The sequence below is a fragment of the Anser anser genome (assembly GCF_964211835.1).
Source record: "Anser anser genome assembly, chromosome: 26".
Taxonomy (NCBI): domain Eukaryota; kingdom Metazoa; phylum Chordata; class Aves; order Anseriformes; family Anatidae; genus Anser; species Anser anser.
In genome coordinates this window covers 1,913,633-1,933,733 of record NC_139747.1, presented here as the reverse complement: position 1 = coordinate 1,933,733, position 20,101 = coordinate 1,913,633, and the positions used below count along the sequence as shown (strand labels likewise).

Below are 20,101 nucleotides of genomic sequence, written 5' to 3'. Positions count from 1 at the left end.
CATGCGGCCATATAGGGGAGGGAGGGGCCGGCGGGGGGAGGGAGCTGGCCAGGGTGCTGCGGGGGGGGGGGGGGGTAAAGGAAAAGGGAAAAAAAGGAAAAGAAAATAAGGGGGGGAAAAGTAAATAAAAAAGAGGAAAAGGAATAAAGGAGAAATAAAAGGAAATAAAGGAAAAAAATAAAAGGAAATAAAAAAGAGGAAAAGGAAAAAGGGAAAAAAGGAAAAATAAAAGGAAAAGGAAATAAAGGAAAAAAATAAAAAGAAATAAAAAAGAGGAAAAGGAAATAAAGGAAAAAATAAAAGGAAATAAAAAAGAGGAAAAGGAAAAAAGGAAGGAAAAGGAAAAGGAAATAAAGGAAAAAAATAAAAGGAAATAAAAAAGAGGAAAAGGAAAAAAGGAAAAAAGGAAAAATAAAAGGAAAAGGAAATAAAGGGAAAAAAATAAAAAGAAATAAAAAAGAGGAAAAGGAAATAAAGGAAAAAAGGAAATAAAAAAGAGGAAAAGGAAAAGGGAAGGAAAAGGAAAAGGAAAAGGAAAAGGAAAAGGAAAAGGAAAAGGAAAAGGAAAAGGAAAAGGAAAAGGAAAAGGAAAAGGAAAAGGAAAAGGAAAAGGAAAAGGAAAAGGGGAAAGGGGAAAGGGGAAAGGGGAAAGGAAAAGGAAAAAAGGAAGAGAAAAAGGAAAAAGGGAGAGGAAGAGGAAAAGGAAAAGGGAAAATGAAAGGAAAAGGGAAAGGGAAAAAAGAAAAAGGGAAAGGGAAAAAGGAAGAGAAAAAGGAAAAAGGGAGAGGAAGAGGAAGAAGAAAAGGGAAAGGAAAAAGGGAAAAGGGAAAGGCAAAGGAAAAAAGGATGAGAAAAAGGAAAAATGGAAGAGGAAAAGGAAAAAAAAGGAAAAAGGGAAGAGGAAAAGGAAATAAAGGGAAAAAAAAAGAAAAGGAAAAGGAGAATTAGGGAAAGAATAAAGAAAAATTAAAAAAAGGAAAGTCTTGCTCCTAGACTTTTGCTTTAATAAAAAAGATAGTGGGTTATTTGCAAGCTTTTTTTTTTTTCCCCAGGAAACCATTAGTCTGTCAACCTTCTATTTCCTTATGGATTATTTGTCTCTCCATACGTGTTAAATGTTAATTGTTGGTGTTTGTTCTCCTCCCCATGACAGAACTATGTGATGTTACAAAACAACATTCCATCTCTTTCTGTGCTAACACTAGGAATATTTGGGGGAAATATTCAAAGAGACATTGGCAATTCTGTTCTGGTCTGGAAGAGAAACAAAGTACCAGGGACTGGCGAGGCTGACGGAAAAAACTAAACAATGGCACAAGAAATTCTTTAGCTAAGGGGGGAGAGAACACAATAAATAACCCCCAGACAAAGGGACAACGCAGTGGGGTGGATTGAGTGTAAAACTGGGAGCTTTTGGCCAGGTTTCAGCTCTCCTAATGCACATTACCTCGTGCTCCTGCTCGTTAATGGCCGACAGGGCCTAACGAAGCCCGGGCCTGACAGGCGCTGCAAGCCACAGCTGCCTCTGCCCGCTCGCAAGGCCCCTGGGATCCCAGAGCTCAAACTCCGATTGCTCAAAACCGATCATTTTGTATTCTAAATGCTTTTATTCCCTTCCGACTGGTCCCACAGGCTGAGGAAATTTCACCTTGTAAAATGCTGCCTGGTGCTGAGCAGAGTAGGGCCTGCAGTGGCCTGTAATGTTCACGGGGAATGAATTTGGCCCGTGGAGCCGGCAGGAGGCCTGTGGCCACCCACTACTCTCAGGTCCACATCCTCTGGGGGCTAGAGGCAGCCCATCAGTCCTCGTGTCCCGCTCCCTGCATCAGAAACGTTCGCTCTGCTGCCCTGCCTTGGGCCGGCCCTGACTACCTCAGGCCACACTCATTTTGTTTCCGTACAGTTTTTGAAAGAAAAAAAAAAAAATCATGGAAAACATTTATCATGGTTTAAAAAAATAAATACTCAAAGAGAACTGCCTGGAAAAAGCTCATGGGCACGTGGAAATGCTTCCAAAGCACGTCTGAGCAAGGTTTCCCATCAGCTCTGCAGAGCAAGCGACATTACACTGCGGTCTCCTTCGGCCAAACGAGATGGTGTCTGACCTTGGGGCCCACAAGAGAATGAGATAAAAACAATAATGTCTCCACAAGCCCCTCTTCACCTGAAGTATTTTCTGCACAAAGCCCACGTACAGCTGAGCAATTCTGAGCTCCCTCAGTAGATGGTAGTGGTGCACTGCTCATCCGCTGTCTACTCTGCAGATACTTAGAAAGTAATTTCCAGGCCTAGACGTTCAATTCTCAGCTCACAAAATGTATTTAAAGGCTTCAGCTTCTGCTGTAATGCACAAGCAGGGAATTCCTTGGTGGGATGCGCTATTCTCACGTTATTGGCAATAGTTTTGGGCCATGCAGAAGCCAGACAAATAGCTTCAGTGGCAGATTTACATGTCAACAGAGAAAAGGTGAATATGTTTGGGATTTATTTTCTTTTACTGCAGTAAATCTCTGTATCCTGAATGAATGATGGTATCAGTTTGGGTTTAAAAAAGAAATGAAGGAGCTTTATGTCAAAGGTTTAAGAAGATAGAAATGATGGAAGAAAAGAGATCACATTTTAAATAATATTTGCAGTACCTCAATCATGCACGGATATAATTTTCCATGCGGCTTTGCTTACGGGAAACCAGCCTTGTTAGTCTGAGAAATAGCTGGCTCCTGTCCCTGGAGATGAAGCAGGCAGGGTAAAAGTGCAGGGGAAGGCTGTGCTCGAAGCTCGACGCTGCCAGCGTCCTTCTGGATACAGGCAACGGCAGAACATCAGACGCAGAGGGACCCCAACTGCTTGGACCACAGCTGCTCAGGGATCGCGGCCTGGATCAGTGGATTTTGGCCTTAAAAATACTTCTGTCCACTATGAACACTTATCCTCACACTTTTAGTTCTGGAAATCCTGTGATGATTTGCGTTGTGGACTGGGTAAAGGCAGCTTGGCAGTGCCTTGTGGACCAGCCACAGCCCGAGGGCCAGGGAACCAGATATTTCTATATTCCTTCTGAGAAAGAGCTTTCACTCAGTTTATTCTCCTTCTGATGTTAAAAACATTCAGCACAAAAAGGGAAAAACAAGCTGAGAAGCGATTCCTTGGCGGGAGCTGCTTGTACCACCTCCCACGGGAGAAGCTCTTGTACAAGCAGCTGTGGGGATTGTTCGACACACGGCTCTTTTCCCTCCCTTTGTAGTTTGTAAAGCAAAGCAGAGCTCACTGCAAAGCCTCCACAAAACCCACAGCTGCTGCCTTTCCAGCCGGGTATCCTGCAGAAGCATCTCCCACCCGCACAGGGAGTCCCTCCCCACCCCACTGCTGGTGTGGCTCCTTCACCACATGCCTGCTGGGGGAGAGGGGATACAACCCCCGTCTTTCTTCACGTCGGGCTCCCCGAGTGACTGATGACAGTTAACCCAACATCCCTGGGGTGCATCAGGTCTTGCTGCTGACACCTGCCTGCATTTATTCCAGGACGTACAACACAGAGCCAAAGCTGGAGAGAGGAGAGATGCACCAGGGCCAAGCAGCTTTGGGCAGCGAGAAAATGGCCAGCAGCCACTGGAGGGTAGTCCAAGACCTAGATTATGACCTGTTTTAAAAATGTATTTCCTGTGGCCATTTAACAACATTACCCTTTCCTCCCAGCCGTGAATCCACACGCTGTTATTCCACAGGAGCAGAGCAGGCTTGCCTCAAAGAACAGAGGGTCCCCAGGCAGCGGGCTCGGTGTGCTCAGACCCGGGCTGGCAGGGAGATGAGCATCACCGAGAGCCTGGCTAAATGCTTCTGAGATAAGCGCTCCCGCCTCTCTCCCTGTCCCTCCAGTCCTGCTCTGACGCAGGGGGAGCTGCAGGGCTGAAGGAAACTTGTTTGAGGTCCTAATTACATCTCCATGGAAGAGGGACACTCATATCCTCTTCTGATAAAAGGCAGCGATAAATCCTCCGGGAGCAGCGGCTCCAGAGCACACCGCTGCCCGCCGCCGCCGCCAGCTCCTCGCTCCGGGATGCGCCCAGGGGTAAGGGGTTGTTTCGCCCTGCTCCATGCAACAGGATTGCACTGAGAGGGGCCAGGGCTTGTGCCTTGCGGTCTGGGGGCTTCTTTACTCTGCTCGTCTTTATTTTCCGTACTTTCTTACTCCTCCTCCCTCCCTGTTACTTTATACATGTATATATCTATTCTCTTACATTCATTTTATTATTTTGTCTTTGCTCTTACCAGCTTAGTGACTCGTGTGGCACTCAGATCCGATGATAGAGGGTCTGGAGGTTTTGCTCTGGTTTTTTTTATTGAAAATTGATAAATAACATTGCCTGGGATTTCAGGAAACCACAGGAGTATCGGAAAGAATGATAGTTCAGGCTCAGCTCTGTTCATTTTGCTGCTCAGTCGCTCAAGTTGCTACCAGCTATAAAAACAAAAAGGGCTAATTGGTTGGTTGGTTTAGCACAAATTTCTGTCTGATGTTTTCAGTGTGACCGAGCAAGTGATCTTCTCTCAGCCCCTCTGAAGCCCTGATCTTAATCACATATGTTAGGCTTTCAAGTCCTGTATCTTGCCGTGACATTTCAATTAGGTCAAATGAAAAGACACACAAGGTAAATGAATTTTCTTTGAGACCTAATTTAATCTCCAAAGAACAAACAGGGAAGAAAAGATGTAGAGATTACCACAGATAAGCTACTGGCCTGATTTGTGCTTTGAGTCTTTGAAAGACGACTTAAGTGATGCCTTGAAGCAGAGACGAGATGTCCCGGGAGAGTGGAAAGGGACTGTAGAGCGCTGCGTCTCTTGGCCTCGACTTTAAATGTGAGATTGATGAAAATATGGTTTTTGATAGCAAAACCGGCGCTCACAGGGCACAGACGCTGAGCTATCTTAGGCAGGAGGGAGAAGCCTTGAACTCTCAGGAGGTGCTAACCCGCTGCGTCTCCTGCAAAGGTGGCGGGACACCCCCAGCCCTGAGCACCGGGAGGGAGCCAGAGGACCGAGACCCCCGGCGATGCCCCCGGATGCCATCCCCGCGCCCCGGCGCTGGCTGGCGGAGGGCAGGGCGTCGCGGAGGCTGGCGCTGGCCGTGGTGTTCGTGGCGCTGCTGCTGGACAACATGCTGCTGACGGTCGTGGGTAGGGCTCCGTGCCACCTCGGGGGTGTCCTGCGCGTGGGGACGGCTGCGGTTGGCCTCCAGCCCGTGCTGGAAGGGGACAGCCATGGGGAGAGATGGGTGAGGGGGCTGCCAGGGCACCGGCGTCGAGCCAGCATCCAGTTCAGCTGCCACAAAAACAACTAAAATCACTAAAACCCTCCTTTGTTTTTTTTTTTCTAGTACCGATCATCCCCACCTTCCTTTACACAACAGAGTACAAAGGTGCTAACAGCTCTGCTGCCCTTCGCCAGCCTGAGTCGGCTCCTTCAGCCGAGGAGGCTTCTCCTTTCTCCTCCGTGTTCTCCTATTTTGACAACAGCACCGTGACCGTCTCGGGCTCCACCAGCACCACAGAGCCGCTGAATGGGACCATGAGTGGGCACACGCTGCAGCCCCCCACAAGCCCCCCACCACCACCAAGCGGCTGCCTGGAGGGCGAGGAGTTCCTCGCCAACGAAAACGTCCGCGTGGGGCTGCTCTTCGCCTCCAAGGCTCTCGTCCAGCTCATGGTCAACCCCTTTGTGGGTCTCCTGACCAACAGGTACGTCTGAGACATGCTCAGCACAGCCCTTTGGGGACGGCATATTTCCCCATTCACACGTTCAGGAGCTATTTACAGACCTTCAGAGATGTGCGTGGCAAGGCTGGGCAGCAAGGCCAGGTCTCCACCAGGAGAAGAGCAATCCTCGGTGAGATCCTGCCTCTTTTCTCCCGTTCCAGGATAGGATACCACATCCCCATGTTCATCGGCTTCATCATCATGTTCCTCTCCACAGTCAGTGAGTATTGCCCTCCGCTCTGCCCTTCGCATGCAGCAGGATGCTGGGCCCTTGCCCCAGCCACTGATCTGAAATAAAAGCAGCACGGGAGAAAACGCACCGGCTGTGTGCCCACGCATGAGAAATGAGAGAGAGCAGAGCAGCTGCCTCAGAAACTGGAGACAGGAACGGACGAGCAGCGCCCTGCACCCAGCAGCACCCAAGCTGGGCTCAAGCAGAGGCTGCTCTGACCCTTGGCAGGGTTTTAGATCTGCAGCTCTGCCTGACGCTCTGTTTCTCCTTCCTCCACAGTGTTTGCCTTCTCCGGCACCTACACCTTGCTGTTCATTGCCCGAGCTCTCCAAGGCGTCGGTTCCTCGTTCTCATCGGTCGCAGGTGAATGTTTTAGCTCACTGCACGCTGCTACACCCGGCCTTGGCTCCTGCCCTACACCGCAGTGTCTGCATTAGGTCAGTGATCAACTTGGATTCCCTCTGCCCCCAGGCTTGGGCATGCTGGCCAGCATCTACACGGACGACTTTGAGAGGGGCAACGCCATGGGCATCGCTCTCGGAGGCTTGGCCTTGGGTGTGCTGAGTAAGGACACTTTGTCGGGCTTTTCACCAACAGCAGCTCCATCACACGCTGCTTTTGTTGGGCTGAGCATCCCCAGCTCGGCCCCAAAGGCGTCCCCGACCCCTGCACTTCAGGGGCCGGATGCCTGCTGCTGCGTGACGCAGCCTTTCCCTTGCAGTCGGGGCCCCCTTCGGAAGCGTGATGTACGAATTCATGGGGAAAGCCTCTCCCTTCCTCGTCCTGGCATTCTTAGCCCTGCTGGATGGAGGTGAGGAGCCAAGTGGTTTAATCCAACCGAAAACCCAAAGCCCGTGGCAGACACAAACGCTCCCATCTCGGGAAGGATCTCACGGGGCTCGTGTGAAGGCAGAGGCAGATTAATGCAGCATGGGTGCTATCATCAGCACCGGTTATTCTGTTATTGCTAAATCATATGTTTTCTACTGCCAGATGCATGACACAGCAATACAGTAAGAATTAGTCCCTCATTACTTAATAAACCCTTTGATTGCTTTAATGGCTTGAATAGCACACTCAGTAAAGCTCTCCGAACAGTGTTCTCTGTAGAAGGCACACGTGGTGCTGTCTGCAGCCTCTTCACCGTACCACAAAGGGATTGGACTTTGCCGGTGTGAATGGGGATCTGTGTTCTTTCTCAGACAGAGGTACTACAAATCCAGGCCGTGACAGCATTCAGAGAGCAACAGCAAAGTTAGAGATAGCAGAAACGTGCATTTTTAGTGGAGAGCATTAAGCTAATTAAATTACAGTCACAGTTACCATCTTTGCCTAGATGTAATGTAAGACATGTTTAATGAAGCGTGTAAGAGCCTTTGGAAAATGAAATATAGGTTCCCCACACTTTAAACTTTTTTTTTTTTTCATCCTATTCTTTTCCACATCTAATTTCTGCCATGCTCCATGTGTGGCTCGATGGTGGGCAGCTCAGAGCCCGACAGCGTGCGTTTCCAGATCTGTTTCGTGCACGGATAAACCACTTGTAGCATGCTCGCTGGCTCCTGCTCCCACTTCAGCCGCTGGGAGCTCCCGCAGGGGCAGGGCTGGCACCCAGCTCCCCCCACGGTGTCCCACGGGCACAGCTCCCGCTTCCCTGGGGGGCTCTGCCGACGGTCAGCACCCCACTGAAGGAAAAGCCAGAGGGAGCCACGGCCTGAAATGCTGCCACCCCAGAATTAGGCTAACAGCAGCGTTTCCTTCCCAGCTTTGCAGCTTTGCATTCTGCAGCCCTCCAAGATCTCCCCCGAGGTGAGTACAGACGTGTGTGCGTGTGCCTGATCCCGCGGCAGGCACTGTGAGCAACGCGGGTGGGAGGGCAGCTCGTGCCCCCCCCCTGCCCACGGCACCTGTGACCCCCCCGTCTCCACAGAGCACCCAGGGCACGCCGGTGTTCACCCTGCTGCGGGACCCCTACATCCTGGTGGCTGCGGGTAAGGGCGACGGCACCGCACGCCTCTCCGCGCCCGCGTCTGCCGATCCGCTCCTGCCTGCTCCGAACGGCAGCAGGAGCAGCCCGAAGCAGAGCGTTTCTCCCTTTTCTCCCCACCAGGAGCCCTCTGCTTCTCCAACATGGGGGTGGCCATGCTCGAACCCACCTTGCCCATCTGGATGATGCAAACCATGTGCTCCCCGAAATGGCAGCTCGGTAGGCGCCTCGCTTTGCAGTCCTCGCTCCTCAACTGGTGCTTGGTAGAGTTCAGCTAGAGCAGGTCTGGCTTTGGCACTGCGAGATGGCTTGAATAATCTCGTGTATCATTTTGCACTGCGAGATGGCTTGAACAATCTCTTATATCATTTTAAAAAGAAGAAAACATATACCCTCAGCTGCACAGAGTGAGCGATCCCAGGCTGTGCGCTGCTCCAATTTCAGCTGGAAATGTCCTTAGTGGTGGCTATACAATGTGCTTTTCCCTATTATTGAAAAAATTGTATAGAATCAGGCTCCCCACAAGAGCAATAACGGCGGAAGGAAGGCAGTTTCGTGCACATGAAGCCTGTCGAATCCTCTGTTCTGCAGGGCAGATAATCGCGTCATGCTGGGCTGGAATCATGGCAGCCAGATGGGTTTTGCAGAGGCAGCTCTGAGTAAAACAAGGCCATTTTGAGAGTCCCACAGAGGGCAGGGTGGTACATGCTAATTACCAGCTGCCTCGAAAATGTGATATGGAGATAGCATTGTCTGTCTTTGCTACAAAAATAAAAACTAATTGTTATAAAACCCGATTGGCTGGGGAATGACCTGGGGGATGCCCCAGGCTACACTTAGATCCCAAATTGAATTGCAGCCTGGGAGCAGCAGGGCCGAGAAAGCCCCTAATCGAGTTATTCTCCGCTCAGGCAGGAGCATCCATCCCTATAAGAGCTCGTGATGCTTCGCCTGAGCAAGTGAGGGGGCAAAGGTGGGCGAGGGTAAAGCAGCGTCCCAGGGCTGCCGGCTGCAGCCTCGCTGCTGGTAACTGCACGAGGCACCGGCTGAGAGCCGCACTCAGAGCTGCTCCCGTCACCGCTGAGCTCAAGGGGAATCTTTGGGGTGACAGGTTTAACTGTGTTCCGCAGCTGTAAAAGGGGGGAAAGAAAATTAACCGTGTCTGTGTGTTTCAATAAGGAAGTTGTCTTAGTGAAGGTGGTTGGTTTTATTTCTAGTCGGCAGGAGAGTATATTAAAAATAAACAACTGGTAAATCAGCACGCAGGTCAAATATTTACTCTTGACTACATAATGATCACTGAGCTTTACACTTAAAGCAGTTCCTTTATTCCTCTGTATTTGGTGAGCCAAAAGCAGAAGCAAAGGGAGAGAGGTGGAAGAGGAAGAAGATCTGACAGGAGAGGAGGCCGAAAGCAGCGGGGCCGAGCAGTTCTGATTTTGCTGCTGGTTGTCTCAGGTCTCCTGGGTGACTTACGGCACCCTGGGGTGCAGCCGTGCCTCCCTCTGGCTTCACAGGGGCACCAGAGAGGCTGGGACAAAGGGTGATGGCAATGGAGGATGAGGAGAGCACCACAGCACGCGTGCCGGGCGCTATTTTGCCATGCCTGGCTCCCATCATATTCCACAAATGAGAGAGGCAGTCAGTGAAGGGAACAGTTTTGGAAATTCTTGCCGATTCCCTGCATTTCCTGGAGGATTACACACACTTCTTTATTCTTTCTCTCTCCTAGGGATGGCGTTCCTTCCTGCCAGCATATCCTACCTCATCGGCACCAACCTCTTTGGGGTCCTGGCTAACAAAATGGGCCGGTAAGTGGAAGGTGGAGATTTCGGCCCGGCCCTGCTTTGGCACGGACTCTGTTCGTGGTGCTGTGACACCGAGAGCGTCGCCCTGTGCTAACTGCGGCCTCGTTGCAGGTGGCTGTGCTCCCTGATCGGCATGGCCGTGGTGGGAATCAGTCTCCTTTGCGTGAGTAGCACAAGACAATTCCGAGAGCGTTCTGTAGAAGAATCAGCAGGGGTGCGGGGGTGAGAGTATGGACGATCCCCTCCGCAGGGGGGGGACAGCAAAGCCCCAGAATCTGCAACCAGACATTCAGAGCGTGCACGCGTGGGTCTGTTTCACAAGTCCAGGTTATGGCCCCTCCCCTCAGAGCCCTTCTGGCCCCATTCACACGTTCTCTCTTTCTTCTCAAAGGTGCCTCTGGCCAAAAGCATTTACGGGCTGATTGGCCCAAACGGCGGGCTGGGCTTCGCCATAGGTAAGCTGCCAGTGTTCGGTCTGCAAAGGCAGCTCGGAGAAGGCTATGACTGACGAGGCTGTCCTTGCTTTGGGCAGGAATGGTGGACTCCTCTATGATGCCTATCATGGGCTACCTCGTGGACCTTCGCCACACCTCCATCTACGGCAATGTCTACGCCATAGCCGATGTCGCCTTCTGCATGGGCTTTGCGATTGGTACGGCCCAACTCTGACCCACGCGGCGACGCACTCGGAGTGCATCTTCGCCCCGTTTATCACCCCCTCTCCGCCCCCTGTTCACTGGCAGCAACTGAGTCTGCAGCCCAGCTGCCACAGTGACAGATCCCCTCCAAACCGGAAAGGCAAACTTTGTTCTTTTTCTGTCATCTGACCTTTTTTACTTTTTAAACACGCAGGTCCATCCACAGGCGGTGCGATTGTGCGAGCTATCGGGTTTCCCTGGCTGATGGTCATCATCGGAGTTATCAACATTGCCTACGCCCCTCTCTGTTGGTACTTGCGCAGCCCTCCCGCTAGGGAGGAGAAGATTGTGAGTTTAAGTTTATTTTATTCCCTTAAAGTATAGGGGCTTGATAATCCAGAGGCTTGTGGCAGATCAGAATGAATTTGTCAGGGACTGTGTCCTCCCTTTTGGGTTCTACTGCGCCCTCAACAAAGGGACAGAACACTCAGACAACAAAACCAGAAAAGTTTGGAGCTACGGTCCTTCTCCTAACTCACAGCTTGTGTTCTCTGGGCAAAAGTTGTTGGCTGCTTTGGCTTTCTCTGAAAGTGGTAATGCTCCTATTCATTATTAATCACCATTTTTACTGAAGTTTGACTTCTTTCTCTTCCAGGCCATCTTAAGCCAGGAATGCCCCATGCAAACCAAAAGCTATACCACTCAGAAGCCCCTGCGAGACTTCCCTCTCACAGATGACAGTGACGTGGAGGCAGAAAATGAGGAATAGGAAGTGCAAGGATGTGTGTCCTGTTTGAAGCTTAAGTTTACAGCCATGGATGTGATAGCACCCAAGAATAACTCCGACTCCCCAAGACCCGTGACACAGGATGAACGTGGGTTGTGTTGTTCTCCTGTTCTGCAGGCCATGCAACCCACATCAGGGACCAGGGACCCAGGATTTGGAGGCTCTGTCTGTTTAGCTGTGCTGCTCCTTTGCTATGTGACTTCCAGACAAGTGACCCAAATTACATCTCATCTGTAAAGAACTTACGAAGATGGAATGAACTGTATCATCCTGTCCTGCAAAACAACGCTGTCCTGGGCACAGTCTGCCCACGAAGTGTAGGATACGATAACACCTCTCCCAGATGAGTCCAGTGGCATTTGTTAATGTCTTTAAAGTGCTTACTGCTCTTGAAAGAAAAGCACCAGAGAAAACTGAAATGAAATCAGCAGCAATATTTATTTCTCCAGAATTCCACTGTAATTCCCATCGTGAAACCTTTCTGTAACAACAGGGCCCCCTCCACCTGTGTCACTGCCAGTCTGCCAATAAAGATATCTTCGTACTGTTAATGGGCTCTGTGCTCGTCTGAAGACAGCTAAAAACGTTCATTGTCGTCTCGGTATAGCTTGATGTGTTTTGCCATTTATGTGCTGTTTATGGCTTCTTGTGTGTTCCTTCTACCATTCATGAAATTTAAGATCTCTTTAAGAAATTCAGGTACAAATAAGGCTGAAAGCAGTTTTAAAATCAGACAAAGACTCAACAAAGCTACTTTGCTCACTTGTATGGGTGAGATGGGGTAACAGGTTGTTTGTGACCCAGATCCATTGCAACGAGCAGTACAGTAGGTTGATTTAATTGCCATTTTTCAATTTCCTGGCCCTGAGTTTAGAAAGAGAACAGCTGTACTGTTTACAGTAATGAAGCATAATAATCTTTAGAAGTACGGAAGTGATGTAAAGAGAGAGAGTTAGGTAATAAAAGTCGCCAAATAATTATGTAACTGTCAAAGGAATTCACATGATCTTTTTTTTTGCCAGGGAAACCACAAACTTGCACCTCCTCTGGCTCCACAGTTGGCAGTTTATGAACTCATTTCTGCATTGAACGAGCAGGTGTGTATGGAAGGTGACTCCACTTGCCAGAAAGAACAGTTAACTCTGCTCTGGAGCCCCAGCAGCACAATGCTCTTGCCAGGGGGAAACGGGATAATAACAATTAATCATCATTTGGTACCTCATGACTCATTACCAAAGGTCATAGGGCTATTGTCAGGGAACCGCACGTTCCCAGTGTGAAACCCTCGCCTTGCACGTACAGAATGGAATTGTATTTCTTAGGCTGACTGGAAATGACTAAGGCTAAGCCTGCCCTAAATAAATAATGGCTATTTTTATCTTCCACCTGCTTTCCTGCCTCGCCAAGAATATAAGGAAAGCGCTCGCCATCAGCAGCGGCGGCAGCCATTTTGTGCCACCCCGGCCCCCGTCGCCACGGCAACCCGCCGCCATGACACCCCCCGCCGCCATGACAACCCACCCCCCCGTTGCCGTGGCAACCACCCGCCGCTCTCGCGAGACGCCGCTCGCCCCGCCCCTTCCGGTGATGGCCGCGCGGGCGCCGCCGCAGCAGCAGCATGCACTCGGACGATGTGAGTCCGCCGCTTGCTTCGGTCCCGTCCGCCGCCGCCAGGCAGCCGCGCCGCAGCCAATCGGCGCCCGCCCCGCCCTTGGGTCGGCTGCGTCCGGCCGGGGCAGCGCCCCCTCCCCTCGGGGGGTTGGGGGGGGGGGCAGCCACGTGGGGGCGGCTGGGGGCAGATTTTGGGGGGGGGGGCGGGAATAACGGGAATAGGGCAGGGACTGGGGGGGGGGAAGGGGAATTTGGGGGCAGCCAGGGGGTGGCCCTGCGTGTCCTCTCCCTGCCCCCGTTAGGTCGGGGGGCGATCTGTTACGGCCTGGCTGGGGGAGGCGGGGGGATTGGGGTGGGTCGGTAATGGGGTAGGGGGGCGCAGGGTGCTGGGGGGGGGGTCCCTGATGGGGGTTTTGTCCCCGCAGGTTGTCTGGGACATGCTGGGGAACAAGCAGTTCTGCTCCTACAAGATCAGGTGAGCGCGTGCGGGACGGGCAGCGGAGCCCAGCGCTGGCCTCGGGGGCTGATGTCTATGGGGTGGGGGGGGTGGGGGCGGAAATTTGGGTGCCCCGAGGTGCCAGCGCGCTCCCTGCGCGTTGCCTTTCCCTCGTCCCTGTGCCACCACGAGGCGTGCCGGCTGTACGTGACCCAGCGGGTGGCACAGCGCAGGGCAGCGCTTCAGGTGGCTCTGGCTTGCAGGACGAAGACGCAGAGCTTCTGCCGCAATGAGTACAACCTGACCGGGCTCTGCAACCGCTCCTCCTGCCCGCTGGCCAACAGCCAGTACGCCACCGTCAGGGAGGAGAAAGGTGAGCGCCCGGCTCTGTCCCCCCCACCGCAGCTGAGGGTTTGGTGCCTCAGCGGGGGTCACCTTCCTCCTCGCCTCTTCCCCTTCCAGGCCGCTGTTACCTCTACATGAAGACGATCGAGCGGGCGCCTTTTCCCAGCCGACTGTGGGAGCGGGTGAGTTGGGAGCAGGCTGCTGCCCGCGCGTGCTCTGAGCTCCTGCACCAAAGGACAGAGGGGATCAGACTTCTCCCGAGCACAGAAGCGTCCCCGGGGCTTTGCTGCTCTGGATTTCAACCCGTTTCCCCCCCCCCCAGGTCCTGCTGAGCAAGAACTACGAGAAAGCACTGGAGGAGATAGACGAGAATCTCATCTACTGGCCCCGCTTCATCCGGCACAAATGCAAGCAGCGATTCACCAAGATAACGCAGTACCTCATCCGCATCCGCAAGCTGACGCTGAAGCGACAGTAAGCGGTGCCACTAGCGAGTGATCGCCTTGGGTTTCTGTGTGCGGAGCCCTTTCCTGGCTCTGCTGCACCTCCAGGCAGTTGGTGTTTTCCTGCAGGACGCAGGTTTTGGCAGGCTTGTAAACAAACCCCGTTAAAATTGACGTAACTGCGGCGCACTGTGCTTTTATAGGTGCACCTGAACCAGCTGCAGCCCCGTTTCCAAGGCTGCGGCCACTGGTTTTTGCCCTGAGTGAGCCATTTGCTCATCCGCTGCAGAGGAGGCTGAAAGGCTCCCTAAGTCGTTCTTGTTCCCTGCAGGAGGAAAATCGTTCCCTTAAGCAGAAAGGTTGAAAGGCGAGAGAAAAGAAGAGAGGTAACGTGAGTGTTTCATGTGCCGTCTGTTGCTTCTGTTCTCTGAGCGCACTGACACGAGGCCTCTTTGCTCCGGCAGGAGAAAGCCCTGGTCGCCGCTCAGCTGGACAACGCCATCGAGAAGGAATTGCTGGAGAGACTGAAGCAGGACACGGTGAGGATCGCCCCCGTCAGAGCGCAGCAGTAGAACTGCTCCCCCTGCCCTCCGTCCCGCTGCTCCGCCAGGGAAGGGGGTGGGGGGCGCGTGTTGGTGCAAAGGGGAGGCAGCGCCTGCAGAGGAGGGCAGGGGCTGACTGCCGAGTGGGTTTGGAGCAGGCTGGAGAAGTTGTTCCCCAAAACGCAGAGCCCCTCGATCTCCCTGAAATGCTCTTTTCTGTGAAATTCTCTTTTCTATGAAGCGCGTGCTTCAGAATTAGGAAGGGGTGAACCTCCAGTGGAGCCTGGTTTGATGCCACCTCTGTGCAGGCCTCAGCCGACCCTTCCACCACCGGCTGTTTCCCCTCGGTACCTTACAGAACTTTATTTTCCTTTTCAGTACGGAGACATTTACAACTTCCCCATTCACGCCTTCGACAAAGCTCTGCAGCAGCAAGATGCAGAAAGCGAGAGCGAGTCCGACGTGGAAAAGGAAGAGGAAGGCAACGAGGAGGTAACAGTAACGCTCCCCCCCACAGCGCCACGCTTAATCCTTCCCTGCCCCGGTGCACCACCGGGCACCGCGGTGCGAATGTCACCAGGGTGAGAACAGAGCAGGAGAGGGGAATTTGGGAAAATCGTCTGTGTGTGTGTGCAGGTTCGAGGGCTGTCGTGGTGTGAGCTGTGATGTTATTGCGCTCAGCGCACACGTCCTAGCTCCCGCCTTCATTTCTTACAGGAAAGAGATGAAAGGGAGTTCGTGGAAGCGGATGACAGCGACATCAGTGACTTCGAGGTAGGTGCAGCACCAGGTGCGAGCTGCCAGGCGAAGCTGTTTGGAAGTGACCCCCAGCAGCCTGGTGGCGGGATAAGAGCCGGTGAAACGGGGTTTGTGGAACGCGAGACAGAGCCAGGCTGCTCCGCTGCGCCCCGGCTACTCTGGCAGGCCCGCTGGGACCAGGAATTAGGAAGTGGGATTGGATACACAGGGTGATTTTGCAGAAAGTGGAGGTTTAGTTAGCCTGCTTTGATACCACACACGCCTCTTCCTCTCTCAGGACATGGATAAGTTGGAGACGAGTAGCGAAGAGGAGCAGGAAGACGAGGAAGAAACAGAGAAGAAAGCGCACTCCAAATCCAAGGGAAAAACTCCCCTGAAAGGACCAACCAGAAGAAAACGTCCCTACCTTGAAATCGAGTATGAAAAAGAAACGGAGCCAGCCGCCAAGACTAAAGCCTCCTGACTCCCTCCCGGACTGGCATTTTTTACTGGCTGGCAGCACGCCGCGTCTGTCCTCTAGAGCTCCTCCAGCTTCACCACTCTGAGCGCAGCCACCAGAAGTTGCTTCTCCAATATTCTAGAGTAATAATTCTCTTTTTTTAAAGGAAATAAGGGTTCCAGATGTCAGGGTTTCTGTCCCGACCCCAGGCAGTTGCAGTAACTCCGTACAGCTCTGCACAAAGTGCAGTTTTAAGGCCGAAGCCTCCCCACAACCACGCGAGGCTCAGCTCAGGCTGCTCCAGGAAAGAACCTGGACTCGGAACACTGCTGCTGCGTTCTGAAGCTGCAGCGCCCGCAGGCGGCTCGCGGAGACACAAGCGAACCTCGTTCGGGGCAGGTATGAGGCTAACGGGGCAGAGACGAGAAAGACAACCTTAAAATAAATAAAATATTTTACTGTACAAAGCCGGCGAGCGATCAGCCGTGCCTCCTCACGTGTTCTCTCGCACTTTCCTGAGGCAGTCCCGCACGCAGCTCTCCTCGCAGCTGCCATCCACGCCCTCCAGCAGGATCTGGAACAGAAACCATCCCTTTGCAGTGCCCTGGCACACTTAACCGAGGCTTACAGCGTTATCAGCCCTGCCCAGCGGTCCGTTGGGAGGGAGCGATACAAATCCAGTCCTCTCTTGTGCGCAAAGTCACCCATCAGTTAGGTCAGATACCAGCTCTGGAGCGGGCGGGAGCTGATGCTTTGCAAATGTTGTTTTACTGAAGCGGGCTCTTGCCTGTAGTGTGCTGCTGCTTCCCTTTTAAGGGGGCAGAGAGCAGCGCTGAAGCAGCGCCGGGTCCCCAGCTCACCTTCACCCGTCCTTCAGAGCAGCGATCCAGCAGGATGAGGCACTCGGTGGCCCCCCGGAGCAGGGCAGCCCTCACCGGCTCCGGCGTTGGGCCTCGGTCAGCGTGGACATCCCACATCATCCTCAGCAGGGCCTTGAGGAGCACGGGGAGCCGGCACGGCATCCTGAAAGGGGAACGGGCACGTGCGGCTTACCGTAAATCCTTTTTGTGAGCCGGGGAAAGCACAGCCCTGCTCGGCAGCTCCAGCCACTGTCGCGTGAAGCAAAACTGCAGCCGGGCTGCGAGGGAAACGGGGAAGGCGTGACACGAACGCCCGCCAGCACAGGCGGCCCGGTTGGCAGCGCAGGGCTTATCCCACAGCTCTGCCGTGCAGAGAAGGTAGATCCAGCTTTTAGCCAGCGTTATTTTCCCCTGACTTTTTCCTCCTCTAGAAGCACGAGGGCCCAGCTTAACTTTCAGGCAAGGTTCTTCCCCCAGGAAAGCAGCAACGCTAATGACTGTTCCCTGTCAGAGAGCTCCCCCTCAAGGTTTCGGGGCCTCTTCCTCAAATAACGGTAACTTTGGTTCTAGAGGAACCACATCCATTTAGCACACGCTTCCTAAAGCATTTTTCACCCCAGACCGGTACCTGGGCCAGGCGTGCTCTATGGTGCACCTCAGCGTCTCCAGGATTCCCAGCCTGGCTTCCTCCTCGGGGCCGTCGCAGACCTCCAGGTAGCCCACGATCACTCGCTCCAGCCTCTTCAGGTGCCGCGCCACCAGGACGCCAAGCCTGCCGCCACGCAGCACGCGCTGAGCAGGGGGGACAGGGATACAGCCCGTCCCTGCGGGTGGCAGGTGCTGCTCTCACCTCCGCACGAAGGCGGGCAGGGTCCCGGCGTACACGCGCCGCAGCGCCAGGCGGTGCTCAGCCTCCATGTGGGTCAGGAGCAGCTGCAGCACCTCGTCGCAGCGGGTGGGAGCTCTGGGCTGCTGCTGCTGCTGCTCCTGCCGCCGCTGCGCTCTCTCCAGGACCGGCAGCAAGTCCAGCAGGCACAGCAGCACTGCCTGGGGCGGGACAGGACACACCGGGGTGGTCGCCCAGCAGCCCCCGCACCGTGCCAGCAGCTTCCAGCCACCCCCCCCAGTTCACCTGGGGGACTGCCACTGCCTGCGTCCCCCGAGGCCGGCCCCGGTCAGCACGGCTGCCGCCTCCTTTGAGTGCTCCCTGCAATCTGCTGCATTACTCCTGGCCACAGGCATCGGCCGTTAACAGCCTGAAGCTACACCCGCAGTGCCCGTGAGCACTCCTCCCCGCGCCTTCAGCTGCCTGTCCCTTGTGGGATTGCTACGCAACGCCGCGAGGCACCTGAGAATTCGGTTCTGCTGCCCTACCTGGATAAGGGGGGCCTCTCGTGAGTAGAGGTGGTTGTAGAGGGCGTGGTACACGACCTGAGCCCTGTTGAACTGGCACAGATCAGCACCTGGCTGCCACAAGAGAGAGCAACATCATTCCCGTGCACCGCCTTTGCTGCCCACTTGCCTCCTGCTATTGAGCACAGGGCAAAATTGCGAGGTTAACGTAAGAACCAGGAACAGACGTTAGGAAATCCAACAGGCACCCAACCCCCCCCTTCCTTCAAACAACGCCCGCAGAGGGATCTGCCTTCCCAACCCCTCACCACATTGAGAACGATGTGATGCAGGCAGCGCACACCCAGGATTTTGTTCTCCTCGCGGTAATCGTCCGAGATGAGCAGCGACGGGGGGAGGATGCTCTCCAGGTAGCGGCTGAGCCAGGGACGTGTGACGTGAGGCAGCGTCCAGGCGAAGACGTGCTTCATGGCAGGGTTACGCTTCCAAGTGTCTCTGGAAACACAAACAGAAGCTCAGTGAATGCTGGAACTGAGGAACTCTCATTTCCTATAACTTGCACCTCTAGGCTGATGGTAAGCTCCGATTTCCTTTCCTCCTGCCCCGTTATCAGGCTGTTTGCAAAGTTCTTGGTCCCATGTTTATCAACTACCGCTTGTAACACGGGCGCTCACAGCTGCACCAGCACATTTCCTGAAAGCTTCCAGTATTTCCTACACGGAGACCGGCCGAACACACCACCCTCTCCGCTGCTGCCCTCCCCTTCCTACTCACTTGGTCAACTCCTGTTTCAGCAGCCCCATCACCGCCGCGAATCTCCCCTCCTCGTCCTCCTTCTTCCCCCGCAGAAATTCCGCCACCGACCCACAGTCCGCAGCCCGAGCCAGCGACTCCAGCAGGTCCCCGGCCACCGACCGAGACCTCGCGCTCGTCCAGGGCCCGTCCACAACGTGTGTTACCGCGAAGACGTAGACGGGCGCTGCCACGCGGCGCAGGATAGGACCCACCACGGGGTCACCCAGAGTCTCCTCGGTCCTGGCAGCCTCCAGCTCGGCGAGGAGGCGCAGGAGCACGGCGCCCGCCTCCGCCGCTCGCTCAGCGACGGCTTCGTACGCACCGTCCTTGCCGGGCAGCTCGGCAGCCTCCTGCTGCTGCTCGGGAGGCGCCGCGAAGCGGCTCAGCGAGGCCACCAGCTCGCCCAGCGCGGCGGGGCTCACGTCCCCGAAGAGCCGGCGGCCGCCCGCGGCCTCCAGGAGCGCCCCCAGCTCGCCGAGCGCCCCGGGACCCTCGGGAGTGAGCGGTCCGAGCTGGCGCTGCACCCGCTCGGCCGGCGGCGGGGCGGGGGGAGGCCGCTCCCCGGGCAGCTGCGGGGGCTGCACGAAGCCGGGGAGCTCCATGACCCCTTCCCCGGCTTCCTAAGTCCTTTAAGGGCCCCCCCAAACCCTTTAAGGGCCCCCCCGCGCCCCCCGGCAGGAAGAAGCCGCGACGCTCCTCAGCACTCCCCTCAAACACAACCTGCCGCCGTAAAGCGCGCCGCCCAGCGCGCAGCTGTCGCAAAAACCCAACTGCCGTAAAAGCGGTTGCGAGTGGGCGTGGCGCCGTGTGAATAAATTAGCATGGGTAATGAGGCACCGAGCGGCGCTGCGGCGGGGCTTTTTGGCCCCGAAACGGCTCAAAACGAGGAGCAGCGAGCGCAGAGCTGTGGTGGGCACCGGTTTGCGTCCGAAAAGGGCGGAAGCGCTGGGATGGTCGCAGATCGCTGTGACCACGGGATCAGTGGCACGGCGTTGGGTTCGGGCGCGGAACGCCAAAACCCGATCCTTCCGGTTCATAGCGCATGATGAATGGGAGTGGCACGCGCTTGCGTGACGTGTGCGCCCTGCGTTACGACGTTGCACAGTCCCTTCTGAGCGCCGGGGGGTCGATGGTCTCATTTACGGAATGTTCGTTTTTGTGCGAAATCAGAGCTTTTTGGAGTTGCTACAGAACTTGTGAATTCGTGATTGCCAGCCCCATTTCCCAGGCCAGCGCTTTATTCCGGTGCTCCATGCCCCCAGCCCTGAGCTGCCGCAGCCACTCCTAAAACGCTCCCCGCAAATGCCACT

General features: G+C 54.4%; 3 protein-coding genes across 10 annotated transcripts; 2 read left to right on the top strand and 1 right to left on the bottom strand.

Moving 5' to 3' along the window:
- Window positions 1–3,138: 3,138 nt before the first annotated feature.
- SLC18A1 (solute carrier family 18 member A1) lies at window positions 3,139–12,662 on the top strand. Of its 6 annotated transcripts, XM_083811566.1 has the most exons (16): window positions 3,156–4,069; window positions 4,993–5,177; window positions 5,378–5,738; window positions 5,918–5,976; window positions 6,268–6,351; window positions 6,460–6,552; window positions 6,710–6,799; window positions 7,754–7,797; window positions 7,919–7,979; window positions 8,099–8,194; window positions 9,708–9,786; window positions 9,895–9,946; window positions 10,175–10,238; window positions 10,316–10,435; window positions 10,636–10,769; window positions 11,077–12,662. In XM_083811566.1, exons 2-16 carry the CDS (start codon window positions 5,054–5,056, stop codon window positions 11,188–11,190), a joined length of 1,575 nt encoding a protein of 524 aa, XP_083667692.1. In that variant the 5' UTR covers window positions 3,156–4,069; window positions 4,993–5,053; the 3' UTR covers window positions 11,191–12,662. The 6 variants fall into 6 exon arrangements, with proteins under 6 accessions (XP_083667688.1, XP_083667691.1, XP_083667689.1 ...); XM_083811565.1 differs by lacking the exon at window positions 4,993–5,177 and having other exon boundaries at window positions 3,146–4,069; window positions 5,378–5,419; window positions 5,517–5,976; XM_083811563.1 differs by lacking the exon at window positions 7,919–7,979 and having other exon boundaries at window positions 3,148–4,069; window positions 6,460–6,799.
- An 82-nt stretch (window positions 12,663–12,744) lies between these two features.
- On the top strand, window positions 12,745–16,250 carry MAK16 (MAK16 homolog). Of its 2 annotated transcripts, none has more exons than XM_083811573.1 (10): window positions 12,745–12,841; window positions 13,245–13,294; window positions 13,519–13,628; window positions 13,718–13,782; window positions 13,923–14,074; window positions 14,375–14,429; window positions 14,508–14,582; window positions 14,964–15,077; window positions 15,303–15,359; window positions 15,622–16,250. In XM_083811573.1, exons 1-10 carry the CDS (start codon window positions 12,827–12,829, stop codon window positions 15,805–15,807), a joined length of 879 nt encoding a protein of 292 aa, XP_083667699.1. In that variant the 5' UTR covers window positions 12,745–12,826; the 3' UTR covers window positions 15,808–16,250. The 2 variants fall into 2 exon arrangements, with proteins under 2 accessions (XP_083667699.1, XP_083667698.1); XM_083811572.1 differs by having other exon boundaries at window positions 14,964–15,083.
- On the bottom strand, window positions 16,220–19,966 carry TTI2 (TELO2 interacting protein 2). 2 transcript variants are annotated; one of them, XM_083811569.1, is made up of 7 exons: window positions 18,771–19,966; window positions 18,305–18,491; window positions 18,018–18,110; window positions 17,494–17,690; window positions 17,272–17,415; window positions 16,644–16,806; window positions 16,220–16,357 (listed from the first exon to the last, which is right to left on the bottom strand). In XM_083811569.1, the coding sequence occupies exons 1-7, from the start codon at window positions 19,391–19,393 to the stop codon at window positions 16,277–16,279; spliced, it is 1,488 nt and encodes a 495-aa protein (XP_083667695.1). In that variant the 5' UTR covers window positions 19,394–19,966; the 3' UTR covers window positions 16,220–16,276. The 2 variants fall into 2 exon arrangements, with proteins under 2 accessions (XP_083667695.1, XP_083667696.1); XM_083811570.1 differs by having other exon boundaries at window positions 18,018–18,106; window positions 18,340–18,491.
- Window positions 19,967–20,101: the final 135 nt, after the last annotated feature.